We start from the raw sequence: 19,572 nt of genomic DNA on the forward strand, positions 1-19,572 counted from the left end.
TTTTCTCTATATTAACATTCTATATCTTTTTCTGTTGTTTTGCTAGTTCTTTTCCTAAATCGATGCAAATGTACTAAGAAATGATGATCATGCATCCATGTGATGATGTTAAGAATTACTGATTGCATATGTAGAATGGAATGATTTCTAAATGTTGTGTTAATTTCTTTTTCTTTAATTAATAAAAAAAAATTCCGTTTTAAACAAAAAAAAAAAAGGGGGGAGGGGCGAAGCCAGGAAGATCTTATTGATCACAAGCTAAATTGGTGTAAATGAGACTGCCAAGTTTAGTGTCTAAATAAGGAAAGTGATAGTCTGCCATTTTGTCTTTGAGTTGTTTGGCCTGGTTCCAATTTTTAAATGGACATGGGCAAATTGTTCACTCATAACATAGAAGGAACTGAAAAATTCAAAATGCTGTATATTCAGAAACAATGTTAAAATCTCTGGGGCCGGCCACAGTGGCTCAGTAGGCAGAGTTCTCATCTGACATGTCAGAGACCTGGTTTGGTTCCTGGTGCCTGCCCATGCAAAAAAAAAAAATCTCTGAATATTTAGCATGAAGCAAGAATTGGGGATAGCCACAGCAATCTATTAGAGGGATGACTATGAGGAAAAGGAAGGATTGAATTGATCTTTTTTCATCACCCTGGAAAGCAAAGCAAGAACCGGTGGGGTTTGGGTTACAAGAAGTTAGATTCTCTGGAGGTAGAATTTTCTAACATTTAGGGGGGAAAAATGTTTAAGAAAAATGAGGTGCTAAAGCAGAAGCTGGACTTCATCTGTCTAGAATGTTGTCAAGTGAAAATTATGTATCAGGAGTCAGACTAGATGACCTCTATTGTTTCCAAGTATGAAATTGTATTAACTTAGAAACAAGGCATCAAGTATCCTACAATCTCGTTTTAAAGTTGTCAGTTATGTGTGAGGAACATAGGGCAAAGAGGGTAAAACATACATTTGTGTTCATGCACAAATGGTACGTTAAAGAAGAAATCATGTATTTTTCTATTTGTTATGAAAATGGGTTTCTTTTCCAATCTTATAAAATATACAAGCAGATTTGTTTAATGCTTCACAACAGATCTAATAAACTGAAGCAGAAGTTCAAAAACTTTTAACAGCCACAATAGTTTATTTACAATTGAACTCTTTATAAGATATTTACAAGACAACCAATTTTACACATCAGAAATGGTATCAAAAGTATGAATTACAACACAGACAACAATATGAAATGGGCATAAAACAAAGCTGAAGTGGACAGACAAGCAATTTCTCTTTTTAATTTATTAACACTAGTTTAAAGTTGTTAAAGAAAGAAAAACAAAGAACTATGTTTTAGGAGAACTGCAGGGCCTTCAATTGAAGATCGAATTTCACAGTGTTGTATCCCATGTAGGGAAAAATAAGACTAATTTCCCCCCACACTCTAACACACTGTAATTTCACTCTTGGAACTTAGCTAATTTATTCTCCAACCTCCTTCTCAACAAACCTCATCATATTCGAACCAAAGGAGAACTGATCTAGAAAAGTGAACAATAAAATAAGAGGTCATCAGGGAGAGGGAGAACCAAAGAAAAAGAATCCACTAAGTCTGGCCAAATAGCACCTCATGGATTCCTCTCAGTAGCTCAAGTTCAGAATCTGGGGGGTCCCCTGGGTAGGGCACAAATAAGGTTAAACCTGTTAACCCAATCCAAAATTAGGAATCCAATGAACGCTGAAAATCAAGAAACTGAGAGGGATCAAGGAACAAAGTAAAGAGACACTGATGATTCTTTCTTCTTTTAGGGCACATCATGAACGAACATAACATAGGTAAAAGTAGAAAAGCTAAACAACTTGCCATATTAAAGTGATAGAGAACAAAGAAAAGCTGGGCCAGTTTTTCTAGAAATCTCCTTCCTCTCCTTAAGGTATGAGATGAGAGCCCCTAGTCAAATAAGTCCTATTTCTCTCTACATCCTTGCTCCAATGAAGTTCACAGCAGGTTCCCTTATGGAGAGCCCACTCTCCTAAGCAGATGGGAGTAACAAATGAAAACCCATAGCCACACACACACAAAAAGGAGAAATAAGAGCAGCAAGATCATCCAAGAATACTACATGTGCTGCCGGAATAATTCCTTTAAAAGTCAAGCCCAGGGAGCACAGATCAACATGTCACAAAAAGCTTTAGCAGTGGGAGGCCCCTGAGGAACTTTTCTTCTCTTCCCACAATGGTATCCCATTCTCTCTTCTGCTCCACTGATGGGCCGGCCACACACCCTATATACCTTGGCTTCTCCTCTAAAAGTGCTAATGATTTGGGGACATAGTCTCTTTAAGGATAAAAGCCCCTACCTTCTAGGAGATTAGACCCCTACTTGTTTTCAAGCAATAGTCCTGAAGACTAAAGAAAGGCAATTCCTATATATTTAAGACCAGAGGTCTTGGCTCTATTTTCTTTCCAGATAGTTACAAGAATCTTACAATGAGACCAAAGTGGCCTGGGAGGGCTGTACTGAAATTTTTTTTAACAAAACAGGGAGTTAAAAAAAAAAAAAAAGAACCAAGATTGTACAAGTATGAAACGATTTTTATGAAGTAAATGGAGAAGCTCAATAGGTACAACTGTTTTATTTCAAGATGTAGACATTTGCCTAGCCAAATGAAGCACATATTTCCACACCCCTCACCCTTCCTAACTCTCGACCCCACCACCAAGAGCTCAGCTAAAAGAATAAAGCCCAAATAAGGAATACTTGAGAAGTGATATGACACAAGGACATCTATATAAGTTCTGGCATACCACCCCCAAATACCAAGTGCTTTTGTTTAGGACCATAATATGATCGTCCCCACCCTCTTTTCCAAAAGTCTTATTTTTTGAGGAGGAGGGGAAGATATTCACCTACCACGTTAACCAAGAAAAAAATCACAGCCAAACATCTCTTTCCACATAGCTATAACGCAGACTTTAAGAGAACTGTTTTTTCAGATATTTATCTACCAACTCTTCAATTTCTTTTCTACTCTGTGAGGATGAGTTCCTTCATCACTTCAGTTGTTATTCCTCATCTGGTCTTTAAGCTCTTGGTGAGGTGTTTTGTTTTAGGGTAAAAACCATTATACCCAAACTATATGGAAGGAAATATCAGGATGAGAAAAGTACTTGCAGGCACAATTCTAAAGACAAGGATTGCTTCATCTTCCACAAGTCTAATGAAGACAGCCCTTTAAAACAGGCGAATGTGTAGGAGCAGACCCCTGAAGCTTCCAAATCTGACATCCTACAGCTTTAACTTGAGAGCTCATTCCCTCAAAAAGGGAAAAGAAAACGCAATCACTCTCCATAATTCACAATTAGTCCAACGAAAGAGTTTTTGTGAAATCAGAGTGATGAAAATAAAACCCAAATCAAGGGAGTATGGAAGGGCATTATCAGCGAATGATAACATACATGAGGACACAGGTCACATATACAGGTCTCTGCCACTCTCTGGGAATGGCATGCTACAACTATCTGAAGACAGAGGGTTCTTGCCAGCACATCTATTTCCTACACGTCCGGTGAGGTGTTTGCTTCTTCTGGATCTCCAACCTGCATCGGCTACGCTCATCCAACCAGGGTAGCTCAAAATTTCTGGCAAAAAAGGGTGAAGAAGTCAACTTGCAAGACTATCAGTAATTCAGGGTAGATATGACTGTAACTGCAGTAACTCCAAAAAAAGTCATCTTGCCCGTCTTTACTTCTACTCTTGACTCTTAAGTCCCAAGTTTGGAGTGAATTTCCTGCCTCAAAGCCAGAACAACAATATGCCATTAAAGTGACTCAAAAATCTGTTTCTAACCCAAAAAGCAATCTTCCTAATTCCTGGTTTAGGAATCCTATCACTGCAAACGTTTCCCAGGGTTGCCTCACTTCTGTCAAAAAAAAATCATGGCTGCTACCAAAGAAATTCCCAAATCAGCTGTTCTATCTTTTGTCTATGCTTTCATGAAGTCTGCTAAAGAAATGCAGGCTATCTGAGAAGGGAGAGGGACTTTATACTTACTGTGGAATTAATTTTGGTAATGGTCGTCCAAATGCTACAACAGGCAAGAAGGGGGTAATCATCAAACTTTCAACTATGGAAGAAAGTCATATAAGACCTTGTTAGTGCCATGAATAGGAAATTTGTAGCAACTATACCTATTCCAAAATATAACTCTCTCAGAGTAAGCTGTACCCTTGAGCTCTGCACCCTTTTTCTTCTTTGAAAAACCCACTATTTTAGATAAGACAGAACTCACCATCATCTGGCTCAGGGAAAAATGAGGTAACCTCAGGCTCAGATTCCTGAATTCCTTTCTTTTTATACATTCTGAGCTGTAGTCGCTGTAAAATTCTTTGTTCCCTGATCCTCTGAATATCCCATCTGAAAAAAACAAACCAGACAAACAAAACAAAACAAAGCCAACATTACTGAAACCTGCTCTACAAAAGCAATGTGTATAGTTCAGACACACTCAGAAGATCCTTACTGACTCCTCCAGATGGGGTAAAGAGAACTGACTACCAAGTTAGGGAAGAACTGTTCAGTCTAGCAGTATCAAACATGTATTGGCATTTCACGGAGAGTAGAACTGAGGAAGGACATATATGAGGGGAAAAAAAAAGACAAGCTTGTTCACCTACAACAACTACCACTTCAAACTAAGATACACAACCAATTGAAAAAAACAGTAATTAGAGAATGTTAAGAATCCAAGGACTGTCCACAGTGTGGAAGGGAGAGATTTAGGGTCCTAGGGTTCAGTGGTCCCCAGGACAGACACCTCTGGTCTTACCTTTTCCTTCTCTTCTCATCTAGCTCCAGCTTTGCATGCCGCTTCGAAAACACACTGTCATCCAGGTTCTGTATAAAGAACAGTAGCTGATAAGCTATTTATCACCATTTAATACACATATACTAATTCATTTCCAACTTCAAGTCCCACTTGAGTGTATGAATTCTATGGATATCATGTGAACTTCCCTAGTGATAGGATCAACAAAGCACATACTACCTTCCAATTCCCACCCTTTCAGAAATTCCAAATTTCAAAACCATTTCCATAGCTTTCCAAGGTACATCATGTCAAACCAAAACAATCTTTGAGGCTCCATAAACCCATCCCCTCTATACTTTGCAAGAATCTGAGTTTAAACTAAACATCAAATTTTCAAAAAAAATTTTTAATTGAATCTGTAGGTCAATTTGGGTAGAAAAGACATTTTAAAAATTTTATTTATTAAACATACCAACATACAAACACAAACATTCCTACCATATGATCATTCCATTCTACATATATAATCGGTATCTCACAATATTCATCACATAGTTGTATATTCATCATTTCTTAGAACACTTGCATCAATTCAGAAAAAGAAATAAAAAGAAAAAAATTCATATGTACCATACCCCTTACCCCTCCCCACCCATGATTACTACCATTTCAATCTACTAAATCTATTTCAACATTTGTTCCCCCCAACTATTCATTTATTTTTAATCCATTTGTTCCACTCATCTGCTGATAAGGTAGTAACCATCAAAATTTTAAAAGTTAAATCAGGTTGGAATGTGTAGATTTGTCGCTGAGTGGTACATGCTAACTCTTCCACTTAACGTGAAATCTACCTTTGTTTTGAATACTACTAGGTATGTATTTTTGAGTAAGTAACTTTCCCACTTTGAATCTCAGTTTTTTTCATCTATAAAATGAAGGAATTAGACTAGAAAATCTCTCAAGTTCCCTCTGGCCTTAAAATTTTATTTAATCATCCATATGTTTACTATGACATATTCAAGTTATACCCCATGTTCTTTTCAGTCTCTTATTTGATACCTACCTCCAAAAGGTCTGAAGGATTTGGGTCCCTTAGAGGCTCTACTGAGTGGTCCCTCCAAGAAGGAACTGGAAAAAAAAAAAAAAAGGGAGGAGGGGTGGAGCCACCCTTAAATCCAAGGTCACAAAACACTCCTATATTCATTAAGATTAAGAGGTTTCTCCCCAGATGAGACAAAGTTACCAAATGGTAGGAATCCATTCTATGGCCTCACCTGAAGCCATATTCAGTGTCCTCGCTATGGTATAAAAGAAACTAAAATGCCATTGCAGTTTGCCAAATTCAGGATCACAAAAAACCCTAAGCCAATATCTGATAATTCATATAATGGATGCTATTGTAGTTCCTGAAAAACAACTGAAATTTGTTGTCATTTTGAAGTCTATAGTAGTATAATCATATACCAAGGAACCTTATTCTCCCACATCCAACTGACAGGAATGCAGCTCCCAACCATCCACCATCCCACCACCCCCAACCCCAGACCCAGCCAGCACAATTCCTATTCTACTCACCAGCCAAGACTGAAGTTTCTCCTGCAACACTTGATGGCATCAGACACCCTAAATAATGCAGGAAAGAAGAATCATCTCAGTGTAAAAAGAAAAAAAGCCCACACCCAAAATGGAGGAAAGGAGCATCACTGAAGTTTTCACTAGGAAGCCATTTTGTTTTTTGAGTTGTTCTTTTGAGAATTTCTCTCTGGGGGAGGGGAAAAGGGAACAACAGACAAAAGAAAAGAAAATAAGCCCACCACTTTTTTTTTTACACTGAGACGACTTCTTTTCTTCATTATTTAGGGTGGTTTCCCTGCAACAGTTGATGGCCAAGGATATCAAACCTTAAACTCAGAACATGGCAGGTGAGTAAAAGTTGACCCTATTTTTCAAATAAAAGATCAGTGTTCTCAAAACTTACATATGTAGTCTTCTTAAACAGCTCCCTCCTCCCTCCAAACAAACTACCTTGCTGGTCCAGCCTGAACAACATGCACAAAAAGACTTTGGCTTCCTTAGAACAAGCCATTGAGACTTTCTCTTGAGATAGGGGTATCAGAAATAAGGATTTACATGTTTTTTCACAACTCAGGCTCCTCAAAGAGCTGGGATTCCCCCCAGTCAGACTCCATCTTTACTGCTATACCCACAATCTCAGAGGTGTTTGAAATTTTCTGTACTAGGACAGATATGGTTTTCAAAAACAGCCAGCGACACAGAACAGCTCCGGACCAAGGCATTTCCCAATCCCGGATGGGAAGTTGCTTCATGGTTTCTCTTAAATTGTTACACAGCATTGCCATGGCAGTAAGAAAGTTAACCATTAAGGATGAACCTGTTCAACTGACTGAACCAACAAAAAATCTGAGCCTAGATCAGGACCCTAGTCTATCTCATGTACTCAAGTGTGAAGCCTAGTGAATTTCAGATAATTAAGAAGAGTAATCTATCTTCCCCACTTAATTTTCTCACCAGAACAGCCAAACAAAGCCTAGAGAAAGCACTTATCTCGTTGGAATGAATTCCCATCCCCATCCTGGCTAGGGCTGTCTTGGCAAAAACCCTGGGATGTAACTCTATCCAAAAATGCTTCCCCCACCATCGCCCAGGTGCACCCGCAGTGACTGTCACAGACTAACATTACATGATTGAAGGCATATTCCAGTTACTGGTTGATGTAGGAGGTAGGGAACACCTCTGTGTGGAAGCCATAAAGAAAAAAAAGGGAAGGAAGATTAAGGTCTCACAACCCACACCCTCCCCAAGCAGCTCAGATATCCCAAGATAGTCCTTATTGTTTGAAAAATAGTTTGTAGACCATTTTATTTAAATATATGAACAACCAATGGGCTACTGCAATCCAAGTAAACTCTTCACATTTTAGAACCTTTGTGAAGTATAGTAAGATAAAGTAAGACTGTTGGTCTTTGGCAGATTCCTCCTGCCCCCCAGACCGGGACATAGAGATACAGATAAATGTTTATATAGTTAAAGAGCGGAGGCCCAGGTGAAATCCCCACCCCAAGCTGGCTCCCCAACCCCAAAATTACCATTGGCCCCTGAGAACACCCAAAGACCACCCTCCCAGGTTTCACACAATATCAATTGCAGGAACAGTCGTGCATGGCAAAGTATAAGTTCTATGCATTTCACAGCACAGAAAACCCTTCTTTCAGAGGGCATGCAAGTTGCCGGAGATTACACCCCCAAGTCTGGTGCTCTTGTGATGAGCAACTTACTGGCAAACACATCTCCCAGTGTTGTAAGCAGGCAAATACATTGAGCACATTTTGATGTAATTCCATCTATTTTCAATGCCTGCACAGTGTCTGTCTCTGGCTGTTAACTTACTCAATCTTGACAGAACTCTGCTTTATTGATTGCACTTTTTAAAAAATGCCAAAGGCATTTTCACACTTGTTAGCTTGACCGCCACCACTAGGGTATAAGAGCAAGTGTTCTCTATGCCTTACTTGCTACAGTCTCCTCCTTCTTTGGAGAGGATTCCCGTAATGGTAACGGTGATGGGGGAGGCTGGTGCCAACGACACAAATACATTTCTGTGGTGGAAAGGTACGGCAAATCTTCTATCTCACTTGAGAAGGCTTTCTCCTTGGGATGGGAACTGGGTCCCTTCTGGGGAGTGGAGAGTCTTGGTGGGGTATCCACTGAAGACCGGGGCTTTTCTGGAGTTTCTTGGCTCCTCAATTCACGTTTACAAACAGTTTCAGATAAGGAACCACAGGGCTCCTCTTTAATGGGAGAGTGCTTAGGAGTTTTTGTTTTGACTTTTGAAAATTCAGGAGCCAGCTTTTTAACAGGAGTCTTTCTTTCTGTACTTCCAAATGGGGATTTCCTATTGGGATAGGGAAAAAAAAATTTAATCCATTGATTCCTGAATAAAATTTGATTTGGTTACATTTTGGAGCAAGAGAACTAGCTTATTCCCTTACCCCAAAATGACCAGTATTCAAGAATCTACATATCTGGTATTTGTTTGGCATCTGAGCAGGAACAGCCCCATGTGTAACAGTATACATAACAGGCCCTCAGTAAATATTTGTTGAACATATGAGTTTTCATGCTCACGAACCTCTAATGGTGTCCTTATTCTCTATTAGATCTAAAGAGGTTCCTATTTTATTCCATGCCCTTTAGCTAACATTAGGTGCCACTACTCTGTGACCTATTTCCTTCATTCCTGTCAACCAGAGACTGGTCTGTTTTGCCCCTAACTCTTTATCATGTTAATTACAATCTCTATTTCTTTTTTCTTGCTGTCTGCTGGCTTTCTTTCTCCCCTCACCCCAGTCTGCCATCACCTTTCCTCTTTACTAACCTAAACTCTGTATTTCTTTTTCAAGATCCATCTCCTCAGTAAAGTGTTCTCTCACTGTTCTAATTTACAATCTTTAATATCACTGAATTCTAAATAATTTAGTTTGTATCTGCATAATTTATTGTATTTCATCTGAGTTCTGAGTTTTCAAAATGTATGGCCATGCTTACAGCTAGACTAATCTTGAGTCCAAGGCCAGTTACCTTTTACTTTTTTATATTTACCAGTACCTAACACAACAAAGGAATTTAACATTTCCTAACTTGAAGTGAACAGCTATAGCTTTCTTTATGAAACTCAACTGTTAAATTGGTTGCCCATTCTCTTTATAATGCACTCTGAGTTCTGTAATTACTAACATGACCAAAATGTGCCTAACAGACTTTTATAGCCTGAGCAAGAATGTTTCAAGATAGTTTCTCAGCCTGGAAGAGACCTCTCATAATTCAGGACATAGAAATTAAGTAATAAGTCCCAATCCCCTACTCTCTGTCACTGGTAACAAGTGTCCTCATCCTGTCCAGTGTAATGAAGTTATCAGCACACCTTTTGTGTCCCTTTCCACTCCGCCCACACGAGAAAGGCTTGGGAGGCAGAGCCTGGGATGTCTCAGAAAGCTCTGGCTGGCACTCCAGTTTAATTTTCTCAGATAGCTCCGTTTCCTCTCTCTCTTCTGTTTCATAGCCCTGAAACAGCTTGTGTCTTTCTTTCTCGTTATCCTTCTTTACCAGCTGCATTCGCCTTTCCATACGTTCAATCCGAGCAAGGAGCTAGAAAAGAATGGCAAAATGCAGACTTAATAAAAAAAAAAAAGTTAAACACAGGTAGTTAACCCCATTTAGGAATCAGTATAGTCTTCTGACTCTTTCCCTGGAACCTATCAATTCATCTTATTTTTAATAGGTAGACATTAATCTGAACAGTTTTCCTTACACATAATAAAGAACACATGGAACCTTGCTTAATTTTAGAGATTAAACTAGATGGGGAGGAGCATGAGCGAATCTGTAGTTCATTTTTCTGAAAGAAGATCCTGGCTACCAGGAGGGGCCACAGTGTGCCTTTCAATGGTATGGTCTCTGCTACTGCTAACCATGTGGCTCCAAATCAGTTTGAGAGTTCCCGGAATTAACCTTATGTCCTTTTAGGAGGCCCTAAGATTCTCCACATCCTAACCTCTCTACTTCAGCTCCAAAACTCTATGCACAAAGGCAAAGTCCATACAATACAAAGAGAAGGAATTAAAAGCTCACACAGTGCCACTAGGGATTGCAGTGTCATTTGAAAGGGATGTGGGGGTGGGGGCACACTCCTAAAACAATGAATACTCCATTTGGAAGAATTAGAATAGAAACCAGTACCCATAAATCTCAACGATCATGAAACAAGCTTTGCATTTGCGACAACAGACAAATTATACCTATTTATCCAAATACTGATTAAAATCAAAGTCCTTTAATTCTAATTAAAGGGAGAACTACATAATCAAACAGAAAATGGAGGTCTATTATCATTGAAAACTTCATATTAAAGTGTTTTGAGAAAAGGTGCCAACTATGCTACTTATATACCCTATAGCAAGAATTTTACCTGGGCTAGACAGTAATATTAATGCTGCCTTTATTACATCCATTTGGCTGCATAGATTTCAGCTGAGGCCAAGCAACAAATGGAATGAGAAACAAGCTTAAGCAATGCTAAGACTGCAATACACAACAGAAGCAGTGAATGCCAAGTTCAGACTGAATCTCTATCCTTAATTCACCCCACTTTTCCTGCCTAGGAAATCCTGCAAAGGGGCCATTACCTCAAGAACTGAGCTGAAACCTCCACAATCAACAGAGAGCCCCTCTTGTCAGCCGTAACTCTCATTTCATCCCCCTACATCTGCTTTGAGTCACAGCCTTAACATTACTTCACCACGGTTTGTAGGAGACATGTCCTTGATTTCTTCTCCTTCCCCACTCCTTCTCTTCTAGCCCCCCACCCCGAAGGCAAGGATATGTGTTGGAATTACAGTACCATCACACCCCTAGACTGCAGTACAGTAGCTGAGCAGTGCCACCTCCATGTTGAGTAACTTCCACAAATCAACACCAAGAGATATTTTAATGAAACCTGCCCCAGCTTCCATTCCACCTTGCAGACAGTATTCTCCAATAAAACAGACCCTGCTCCATGCAATTCATTTGAAAAGCAAACAAAATGAATAGCCTCTGCTTCCTTGCTCAGCCCTTGGCGCACACAACACCAGAGAGAGGAAGAGAGGGAGAAGGAGAGGGAGAGAGAGAGAGAGGGAGAGTGAAAGAGAAACACACAGGGAGAGGGAGAGGGAGAGAGAGAGAGAGAGAGAGGGGAGAGAGAGGGAGAGAAGGAGAGAGGGAGAGGAGGGAGAGGAGGGAGAGGAGAGAGAGGAGGGAGAGGGGGGAGAGGGAGAGAGGGAGGGAGAGGGAAAGAGAAGACACTGAGGCTGACTGCTGCAGACTGAACATAACAATTGTAGAAACCATGTTTATTTTTAGGCAGCTGTAAGGTATGCAGGGTGTTACCAAGCCAGACAGTAATACCAGACCACCCCAGCTTTCCTGATATGTAAAGGAATATGTTTTAACTTTATAGGTACCCTTAACTACTGCTGCAGTAAAAATAAGCCTATACAGTGGTACAAAGAAATAATAAATGACTTTCCTACTGTTTTAAGATTCTAAGATAGGGATTTGGGGGGCTTATTTAATACATTAAATAAGCTTACTTTCCCCTGATGCCTTAAAATCTTTTGGCTTCAAACACCAATCTAGCACTCATGCTTATACAAGGGACCTGGTCAGTGTGGTCATGTTTTATAACTCAGATTCCTATTACAAACTGTTGGAAATCAAAGGCAGTGATTCTCTTCACATCATTTAAGAAGACTAAAATAGGATTACACCTATTAAATCAACTCTACCCCACTACCCATTAAAAGGCTTACTTCCCTTCTCTCTAAAGATGCTGCAATGCTCAGAGCAACAGCTGCTAAGTTCTTCTCTACAATGCATTTCTAACGCAATAGCTCTTTAATTTAACCCCTTCCATAAAGCCACCACATATGCACCCCACCCTTTTATTTTTAACCCTTCTCAAATCAGGTCTTTCCCCACTTTAAACGTCTTTCCCAGAGTCTGGGGCTGTCATTTTAAATTAACCCTTTGGTACCTGAAACTCCCCTCCCCCACTCCCCACAAGGAGGTTGCCCTTTAACCCTTCCCTCCAACCTAGCCTCAGAGATTGGTTCCCAAGGACTACGGGCCCAGCACCTATGACACCCTCTTTGCGGGTGGCCAACCTCTTTTACCCCCAACGAAGGGGTACCTTAACCTCCTACGGTCCCCCTTCCCCTGAGCATGCGCACGACTCGCACCTCGACCTGAACAGAGATTAACCCCTCCCGTACCGTGTCTCTCTCTGACTTCAGCTCTTCGATTTCCTTTTCCTTGGCCTGCAGCTGCTGCTGCTGCTGCTCGATGAGGTCCAATTGCAGCAGAAGGATCTGTTTGAGGCAGGCGGCCTGACTGGAGGCTCCCGAGCCGCCGCCACCCCCGAGAGGGCTCTTCCTCATACCCTTCCATCTGCCCTCGCTGGCCGCCAGGGTCCCGGCAGTGGTGGTGGGCGCGAGGGGTGGCGGCCCGGGCAGAGGTAGTGGTGGGGCCCCCGCCGGGTCCGAGGCGGTGGCAGCTGGGGGAGCCGCCCCACCCTTGTCCCCAGCCCAGGGCGTAGGCTCTTTGGCCGCCGCCACGAGAGAGCCCGTCTGAATGGGCAGCACCGCCTGATACTTGGGTCGGGGGCTGCAGCCGGCTCCGGCTGCCGCAGGTTCCCCCCCAATGCCGGCTTGTTTTGTGGCCGGGGGCGGGCAGGGCAAGGGCACCGAGCCGCCCCAGCTCTCTTCCTGCTGCCCAGGGGCCGCTCCGGCCGGGAGTAACAAGCCCCGGCCCTTGCCGCTGCCGCCACAGCCGGCCGAGGAGGGCGCGGGGCTCCCGCCCTGGGAGACCAGCGGGGGCCCCGGCTCCTTGAGCTTACGGTGCCGGGGGAGGAAGTGGGCTTCGGCCGCCCCGGGCTCGTCTTCAGGCCCGCCCAGCGCCGCAGCCCGCTCGGCCCGCTCGTAGTCCAGTCGCTGCTCAGGGTTGCCGCCGGCAGGAGCCGCGGCCGCCTTGAACACTGCGGATCTCATGGTCATAGTGGTCCGGAGCAGCGGCGGGGACGGAGACGGAGGGGGGGGGTGGGGAAGGGGCGAGGTGCGGGGGGTCGAGGACGGAGGAGGGGGAGGGGAGTTTGGCGGGCCCGCCTTAGCAGCGCGGCAGCAGGCCTCGGCTAGCGCGACTCCTCCGGGGACCGGGCGCCATCCCGCCGGCGTGCGGAGAAGTGGAGGCCGCGGCTGAGGCCTGCCGCCGGCCCATGGGGGCCTCGCCGCCGCCGCCGCCGCTGCTGCCGCCGCCGCCGCTTTCGCCTCAGAGGCAGGAGCTCGCACCCAGCCGCCCCCGAGCTCATCCCCGGAGCTCGCTTCGGCCCCCCCTGGCCCGGCCGGGCCCGCCTCGTCTCCCCACCCCACACCCCCCCTTCCCCGCCCCGGCCCCCCGCCCCGGAGCTCGCCTCAGCCGCCCCGAGCCTCCATTTCCCACCCCCTCCTCCTCAGGAGGGGGTGGGGGGGAAGAGTCCGCCCAAAGCCCTCCTACTCCGGGAGGGGGGATCTGTCGCCTCCCCCGGGGGTCTCCGCAGCTCGGGGTCCCCCTCCCCCACAGTCACCCCTAGCGCCTTAGCGTTTCCCTTTAAAAAAACGGAGCCGCTCGTAGCCGCCACCGCCGGAGCCGCCGCCGACTGGAGGGCGCATGCGCCGGGAGGGAAGCGGGCGGGAGCGAACCCCAAGTCGAGCGGAGGGAGGCGGGCCGTGCTATTGTGAAAGAGGCCGCCGCCGCCTTGAGGGAAGCTGGGAGGGGGGTGCAGGAGCCCGGGGCGCGGGGGCCGGCGAGGGGAGGTCGGAGATAGGGGGCGAGGACCGAGGAGCCAGCGGTGGAGCGGGGCGAAGGTGGACTGCCGAGGGAGGGTCTGGAGGAGGGAAAAATAAAGCGAGAACAGCGTAGTGTAGATCGGAGATGCGGAGTCCCCGAAGGAAAAAGAAGCTAAGGAGAATGCAGTTAGGAGGGAGGAAGTGAGGTAAGAAAGGGGCTTCAGGAGGCAGATACTCCCTTCGTGGAAGTGTACTGCGTCCTCTGTGTACGCTGCCTGCGCGGGGCGGCCCCTGCCCCCCGCACCTTGGCAACCGGCCGGACCACGCGGGAGGGGCACCCGGCCCCCACACCTCGCACGCCTCCTGGATCAGGGTCAGGATTCAGGCTCCTGTTCGACCCTGTAGGGTGTTTCATGGGGGTAGAATTCTAATTCCTCCACCCCCCTAACGTCCCCTGCAGTCCCACACTGGTATGAGAGAGAATGAAGTTCTTTGTCTCTAAGGGAGTTCAGACCAGAAAGGAGGGACCTCGTTCCCAGAGAGAGGAAAATCCATGATGTCTGCTGCTTAGGGAGGAGTTGTTGCCACAGTCTCCCTGGGATAAGGTATGGCCAACTACCAACAGTGCTTTCCCAACGGCCACTTCCCCAGCCTTCTTAAGCCACTCGTAACATCTTGAGGGTTATGAAGCGTCAAGGCAAAAGAAATCTCCGAAGGGATTTATACCATTACTGGATGTAGGAATGCTTTAGGATATTCACCTATGTTGAGACTTCATATCTCTTCATGTTCACTCGTGTGTGTATGTGTGTGTGTGTGTATTTTAATTTCCAAGTACCCTTAGCCAGCAAGTCATCTTGCTCACAGAATTCTTTGTGGAAAAACTTTTAAATAGTTTTGATTGTTTTTCTTTTTTGTCTGAGGTGTGTATTTTTTGTCTACATAGAGATAGAGAAGCCTAACATTCTTTGGCTTAACGTGAAAACCCCTAATTAAAACTGAGTCTCCACCTCTTGGACCCAAAACATCACAAAGGCCTGGAAATTTTAAACAAATCAGTGTGAATGTATTAAGCCAAGAAAGCCCCAGTCCTCTTTCACCAGACAGTATAATCTCATAGATCTGCAAGGAAAGTATTGGGCTTAGGGATACCAAGGAAATGAGGGAGGGAAGTGTGGCACACAGAAGAATATGGTGATTTCTTCCAGTGTCAAAACATTCAATATCATCCCTACACTGACAACTTCCAAATTTATATCTTCTTCCCAGACTCATTCCCCTAATTCCAAAATCGTATATCCATCAGCCTAGTAGACATATCCACTGAGATGTCTGGTAAGCATTTCAGACTCAAAAGGCATCCAAAATCAAGCTTCGAAATTTCCCCCACCTAAATCTTGTTTCTCTGACAGGCTTCCTCTCTTTCTCTCACCCTATATCCCATCAGCCAGCCAACCTTGTTAATCTTCAAGATACATATCCAGACTCCTAAACCTTCTCAACGCCTCCACAGCTTCCAACTTGCTGTAAGCCAGCATCATATCTCACTTTTATTGCAATAACCTTGTAACTGGTCTCTCAGTTTCAACTTTTGCTTCCTCCACTTAAGTCTGTTCTCAACACATCAGCTATAGTGAGCCTGATAAAATGTGAGTGAGATCAGAGGGTTCTCCTCAGAACCCTCCCATGGCTTCCCATTTCACTTGAAATGAAAGCAAAGTCATCATAATGGCCTATAGGATCTGCTCTCCTGGCTCTGCTCTCTGATTTTGGTTCCTACTGCTCTTCTTATTCACCTCTTCTCCTGCCATACTGGCCTCCTTGCTGCTCCTCAAACACACCCAGCATATGTCTGCTCTGGTCCTTTCATTTGCTGTTCCTTCCACCTGTATCACTTTGTTCGGATATCTACATGACTTCCTCCATCACTTCCTTCAGCTATTTACTGTCACCTCAGTGAGACCTTCCCCAGCCATCCTATGTGAACTCATAACTCCCCTTTTCCTGCTTTCATTTTCTCCATAGTCTTACATAGTCTTACTACCGTTTAAATGCAATTTAGGTCGTTCACCTTGTAACCTTGGCCCTGGGCGGGGGGCGGGGCAGAGGGCATTGGGACAAGGATTTTTGTCTGTTTTGTTCACTATTGTATCCTCATCACCTGGAACTGTACCTAGCACAAAGTAGACACTTAATAAATATTTGTTGAATGAGTAAATAAGCAGCTTACTACGAGAAGACATCTGAAGGCATCCACTCTTTACTTTTAGTTTGGTGAGGGTGGCACTCATACAAACTAATATAGTATAAAAAATAGTGAAACCTTAGGGAAGAAGAAAGTCACCAAGAAGCACAGAGAAGATAGAACAGACCACCTGGAGGGGACAACCGAGATGAGTCTTAAAGATTGAGATCATAGGAAGGTAATTCAGGTAGAAGTGAGAACGTTGCAAAAGCATGGAGTAAAATAATGTATTGGAGGAAATGGGAAATGGCTAGAAGGTAGACTAGATAGTGGGGAATGTAAGGTTTAAGGCAAGGAAACTGGGTGGGGGCCAGATAATGAAGGTCTTTGAAAGCCCAGTTAAGAAATATATAACTTATCCTTATAGCTGTGATGAACCATTAAAGGATTTCCAGCAAAAAGCACAATAATCTGGTTTGATTTTGAAGGCTAACTTCAATATTGATATCTCTGCATCCAAGGCAGGAAGCCAATTTGAAGGCCATTAATCTATGTGTGAGATGATCGAAGTGTTAATCTAAGGTGCTAGTGATATGGGGATATTGTGGGAATGACAGGTAGGAGACTCAATGAGTAAGAGCAGAGACTGATGTGAGACTGAAAGCAGCAATCACAGTTCCACCACTTGTTGCTGTGTGCTATTTAATCTTTCTACCTCGGTTTCCTCTGTAAAATGACGATTATGATATTTCCTCAGGGTTATTGTGAGGATTAAATGAAATAATCCATGTTTATCATGATGTGTGGGACCTGGTAATGCTTGATAATGTAGTTATAACTTTATTATAAATCGGCAGGATCAATCAAAAGGGGGGCGGGTGAGGAGGATTTTGTGATCAAAGTTTCTGAAGCTGGACAGATGACAATTCCATGAGCAAATCACAGATGTTTTCTTCGTTTCCAGACCAGCATCACCCTTGTCTGAGAATACCTTAAAAATGCAAATTCTCAAGCCCCACCCTAAACCTACTGAATCCAAAACTCAGGGGTGTGGGTAGGAAACTCAGCAGTCTGTCTTGTTTTTTATTTTTAAACGCAGTTTTATCCACACACATACAATCTATCCAAAGTATCCAATCAACAGCTTTCAGCATAATCACAGAGCTGTGCTTACATCACCACAGTCAATTTTAGAACATTTTCATAGCTCCAAAAAGAAAAACACATGCCCCTTATACCCCTCTATTATTGACACTTAGCTTCAGTGTGGTACCTTTGTTACAACTGATGGAAGAACATTAAGATATTACTATTAACTTAGTCCATCGTTTGCATTAGGTAGCAATCTGTGTTTTTAAGCTCTCCATGAGATTCTGATTCACCTCAAGTTTGAGAACCACTGCTGTCTGAAACCTAGACCAGGGATTGGCAGATAATACTCTTAAAAGGGCCACATAGTAAATATTTTAGGCTTTGAGGGGCACAGGTTGTCTGACCCATTACTTGACTCTGCCACTGTAGTGCAAAAGCAGCCACAGACAATAAGTAAATAAATGAGTGGTCATGTTCCAATAAAACTGTATTTATGAATACTGAAGTTTGAATTTCACATGATTTCCATGTATCATGAAATGGTATTCATTTTTTCAACTATTTTAAAATGTAAAAACCATTCTTACCTTGCAGCACATACAAAAAAGGCTTTGGGCTGGATTTAGCACTTGGACTGTAGTTTCCTGACCCCTGATCTAAAGACCATTAGTCCAAACTGTAAGCAGCCCATGATAAAATGGTGGTAGGGGGGAATAAAGGCAGTATATAATAGTACACATGTAAATCAATGTAGGGTGCTGAGAACTGTTCTGAGATTATATGTTTCCTATGTTGTGCATGTGTTAAAATGTCTTTTCTTTTGGGCGGGCCGCGGTGGCTCAGCGGGCAAAGTGCTTGCCTGCTATGCCGGAGGACCTCGGTTCGATTCCTGGCCCCAGCCCATGTAACAAAAACAGAAAAACAAAATACAATAAAACAAGAAAATGTTTAAAAAGATGTTTCCCTTTCTTCCTTCCTTCCTTCCTTCTCTGTCTTTCCTTTAAAAAAAAAAAAATGTCTTTTCTTTTGTGAAATGATGGAGACAATAAATAGCAGTTGGTGGTGGTAGTTTTTAAATGCCCTTACTTGGAAGAGTAAAAAGCTGGCAATCCTACATCAGTGCCCCCCCCCCTTTTTTTCTGGAAACTTTACAGCTCTGAAATCCAAAGTCTAGAATTTCACTGCTCTAGACTAAGTAAATATGTTTTTCTCCCCAAGACTGGAATTTTTTACTTGGAGGTCTCATCTTCTACATCTCAATTCACAGAGTGAGCTGGATAAACCACCAGATAACTGAAACCTGGGAAAAGAAACGCTTCTAAGAAAGGAAGGGAATTCTTGCTTCCAAACCCTTTAGTTTTAAACTATGGCCATCCCTAGACTAAGACATATAAGGAAGCGATCTCAAAGAGTAAAGGCCAAGAGGGAGAAGGTGTAGCCGCAGGCTGGGAGGGAACCTAGAAAACCCTGTTTAGTCTCCATAAATTAAGTTTCTAAATACTCTCTATTTCATCCCTTTCATCCCTAATGGAACAAAAATAATTCCTTTGACCCTTTGGATAAGGGTTTGGATGGAGTTAGAGGTGAAACTTCCCCCTTCCTCTAGCTATGGCTTACAGAATGGCGGAATTCCATTTCTATGACCTACATTTTTTTAAGGGAATGCCGGTGGTGTGGTGCAAAGAGCAGACAGCAGTCCCTTTTACCTGTCTGGGTCTTGGTTTCCCCAGAACAAAAAGAAAGTAGAAATAGATCCTCTTTAAGGTCCCTTCCAACTTTAAAATTGTATGAAGCTGTTTTCCTGCTAACAGTAGGGCAGAACTAGGTTGTAAAGAGGCTTGTTTTGGCTTCTGCCCAGGGAGGGAGACTTCATCTGGGCCGCTTCCTGAAGCTCTTGGAAAGGTAAATAAAGACGGGGTTGCACGACTGGCATTAGCCCAGCCCCACAAAGCACTGAAATGAGACCAAGGGTGGAGAGGCCACCTTTCCCTTTTCGGGGAGAACAGGGGATGGGAAACCAGCATGGAGCCACAGAGATGTCAGGCTCTGAAGCCCAGCGGGAGCTCTAAGCTCTTTCTGGCAGAAACTCTACCCTGTGTTCCAGGCCTCCCCGGGC

The 19,572-nt window shown here is 43.6% G+C and overlaps 1 protein-coding gene across 3 annotated transcripts; it reads right to left on the reverse strand.

Moving 5' to 3' along the window:
• Positions 1-1,272: 1,272 nt before the first annotated feature.
• MSL1 (MSL complex subunit 1) lies at positions 1,273-13,469 on the reverse strand. Of its 3 annotated transcripts, XM_077164488.1 has the most exons (10): positions 13,255-13,372; positions 12,632-12,727; positions 9,745-9,968; positions 8,333-8,715; positions 6,378-6,425; positions 5,866-5,930; positions 4,818-4,885; positions 4,281-4,405; positions 4,043-4,115; positions 1,273-3,630 (listed from the first exon to the last, which is right to left on the reverse strand). In XM_077164488.1, the coding sequence occupies exons 3-10, from the start codon at positions 9,945-9,947 to the stop codon at positions 3,540-3,542; spliced, it is 1,056 nt and encodes a 351-aa protein (XP_077020603.1). In that variant the 5' UTR covers positions 9,948-9,968; positions 12,632-12,727; positions 13,255-13,372; the 3' UTR covers positions 1,273-3,539. The 3 variants fall into 3 exon arrangements, with proteins under 3 accessions (XP_077020603.1, XP_077020601.1, XP_077020602.1); XM_077164486.1 differs by having other exon boundaries at positions 12,632-13,468; XM_077164487.1 differs by lacking the exon at positions 6,378-6,425 and having other exon boundaries at positions 12,632-13,469.
• Between the last annotated feature and the right edge of the window lie 6,103 nt (positions 13,470-19,572).

The sequence above is a fragment of the Tamandua tetradactyla genome, chromosome 6 (assembly GCF_023851605.1).
Source record: "Tamandua tetradactyla isolate mTamTet1 chromosome 6, mTamTet1.pri, whole genome shotgun sequence".
NCBI classification, from domain to species: domain Eukaryota; kingdom Metazoa; phylum Chordata; class Mammalia; order Pilosa; family Myrmecophagidae; genus Tamandua; species Tamandua tetradactyla.

Coding starts and splice junctions, on each gene's coding strand:
- MSL1 (XM_077164486.1), bottom strand. CDS start 13,411: ATGACCATGAGATCCGCAGTGTTCAAGGCGGCCGCGGCTCCTGCCGGC. Junction 4,406..4,817: donor GATGAGAAGAGAAGGAAAAG/GTAAGACCAGAG, acceptor TGTTTTTTTCAG/ATGGGATATTCAGAGGATCA. Junction 3,631..4,042: donor TTACCAAAATTAATTCCACA/GTAAGTATAAAG, acceptor CTTTTTTGCCAG/AAATTTTGAGCTACCCTGGT.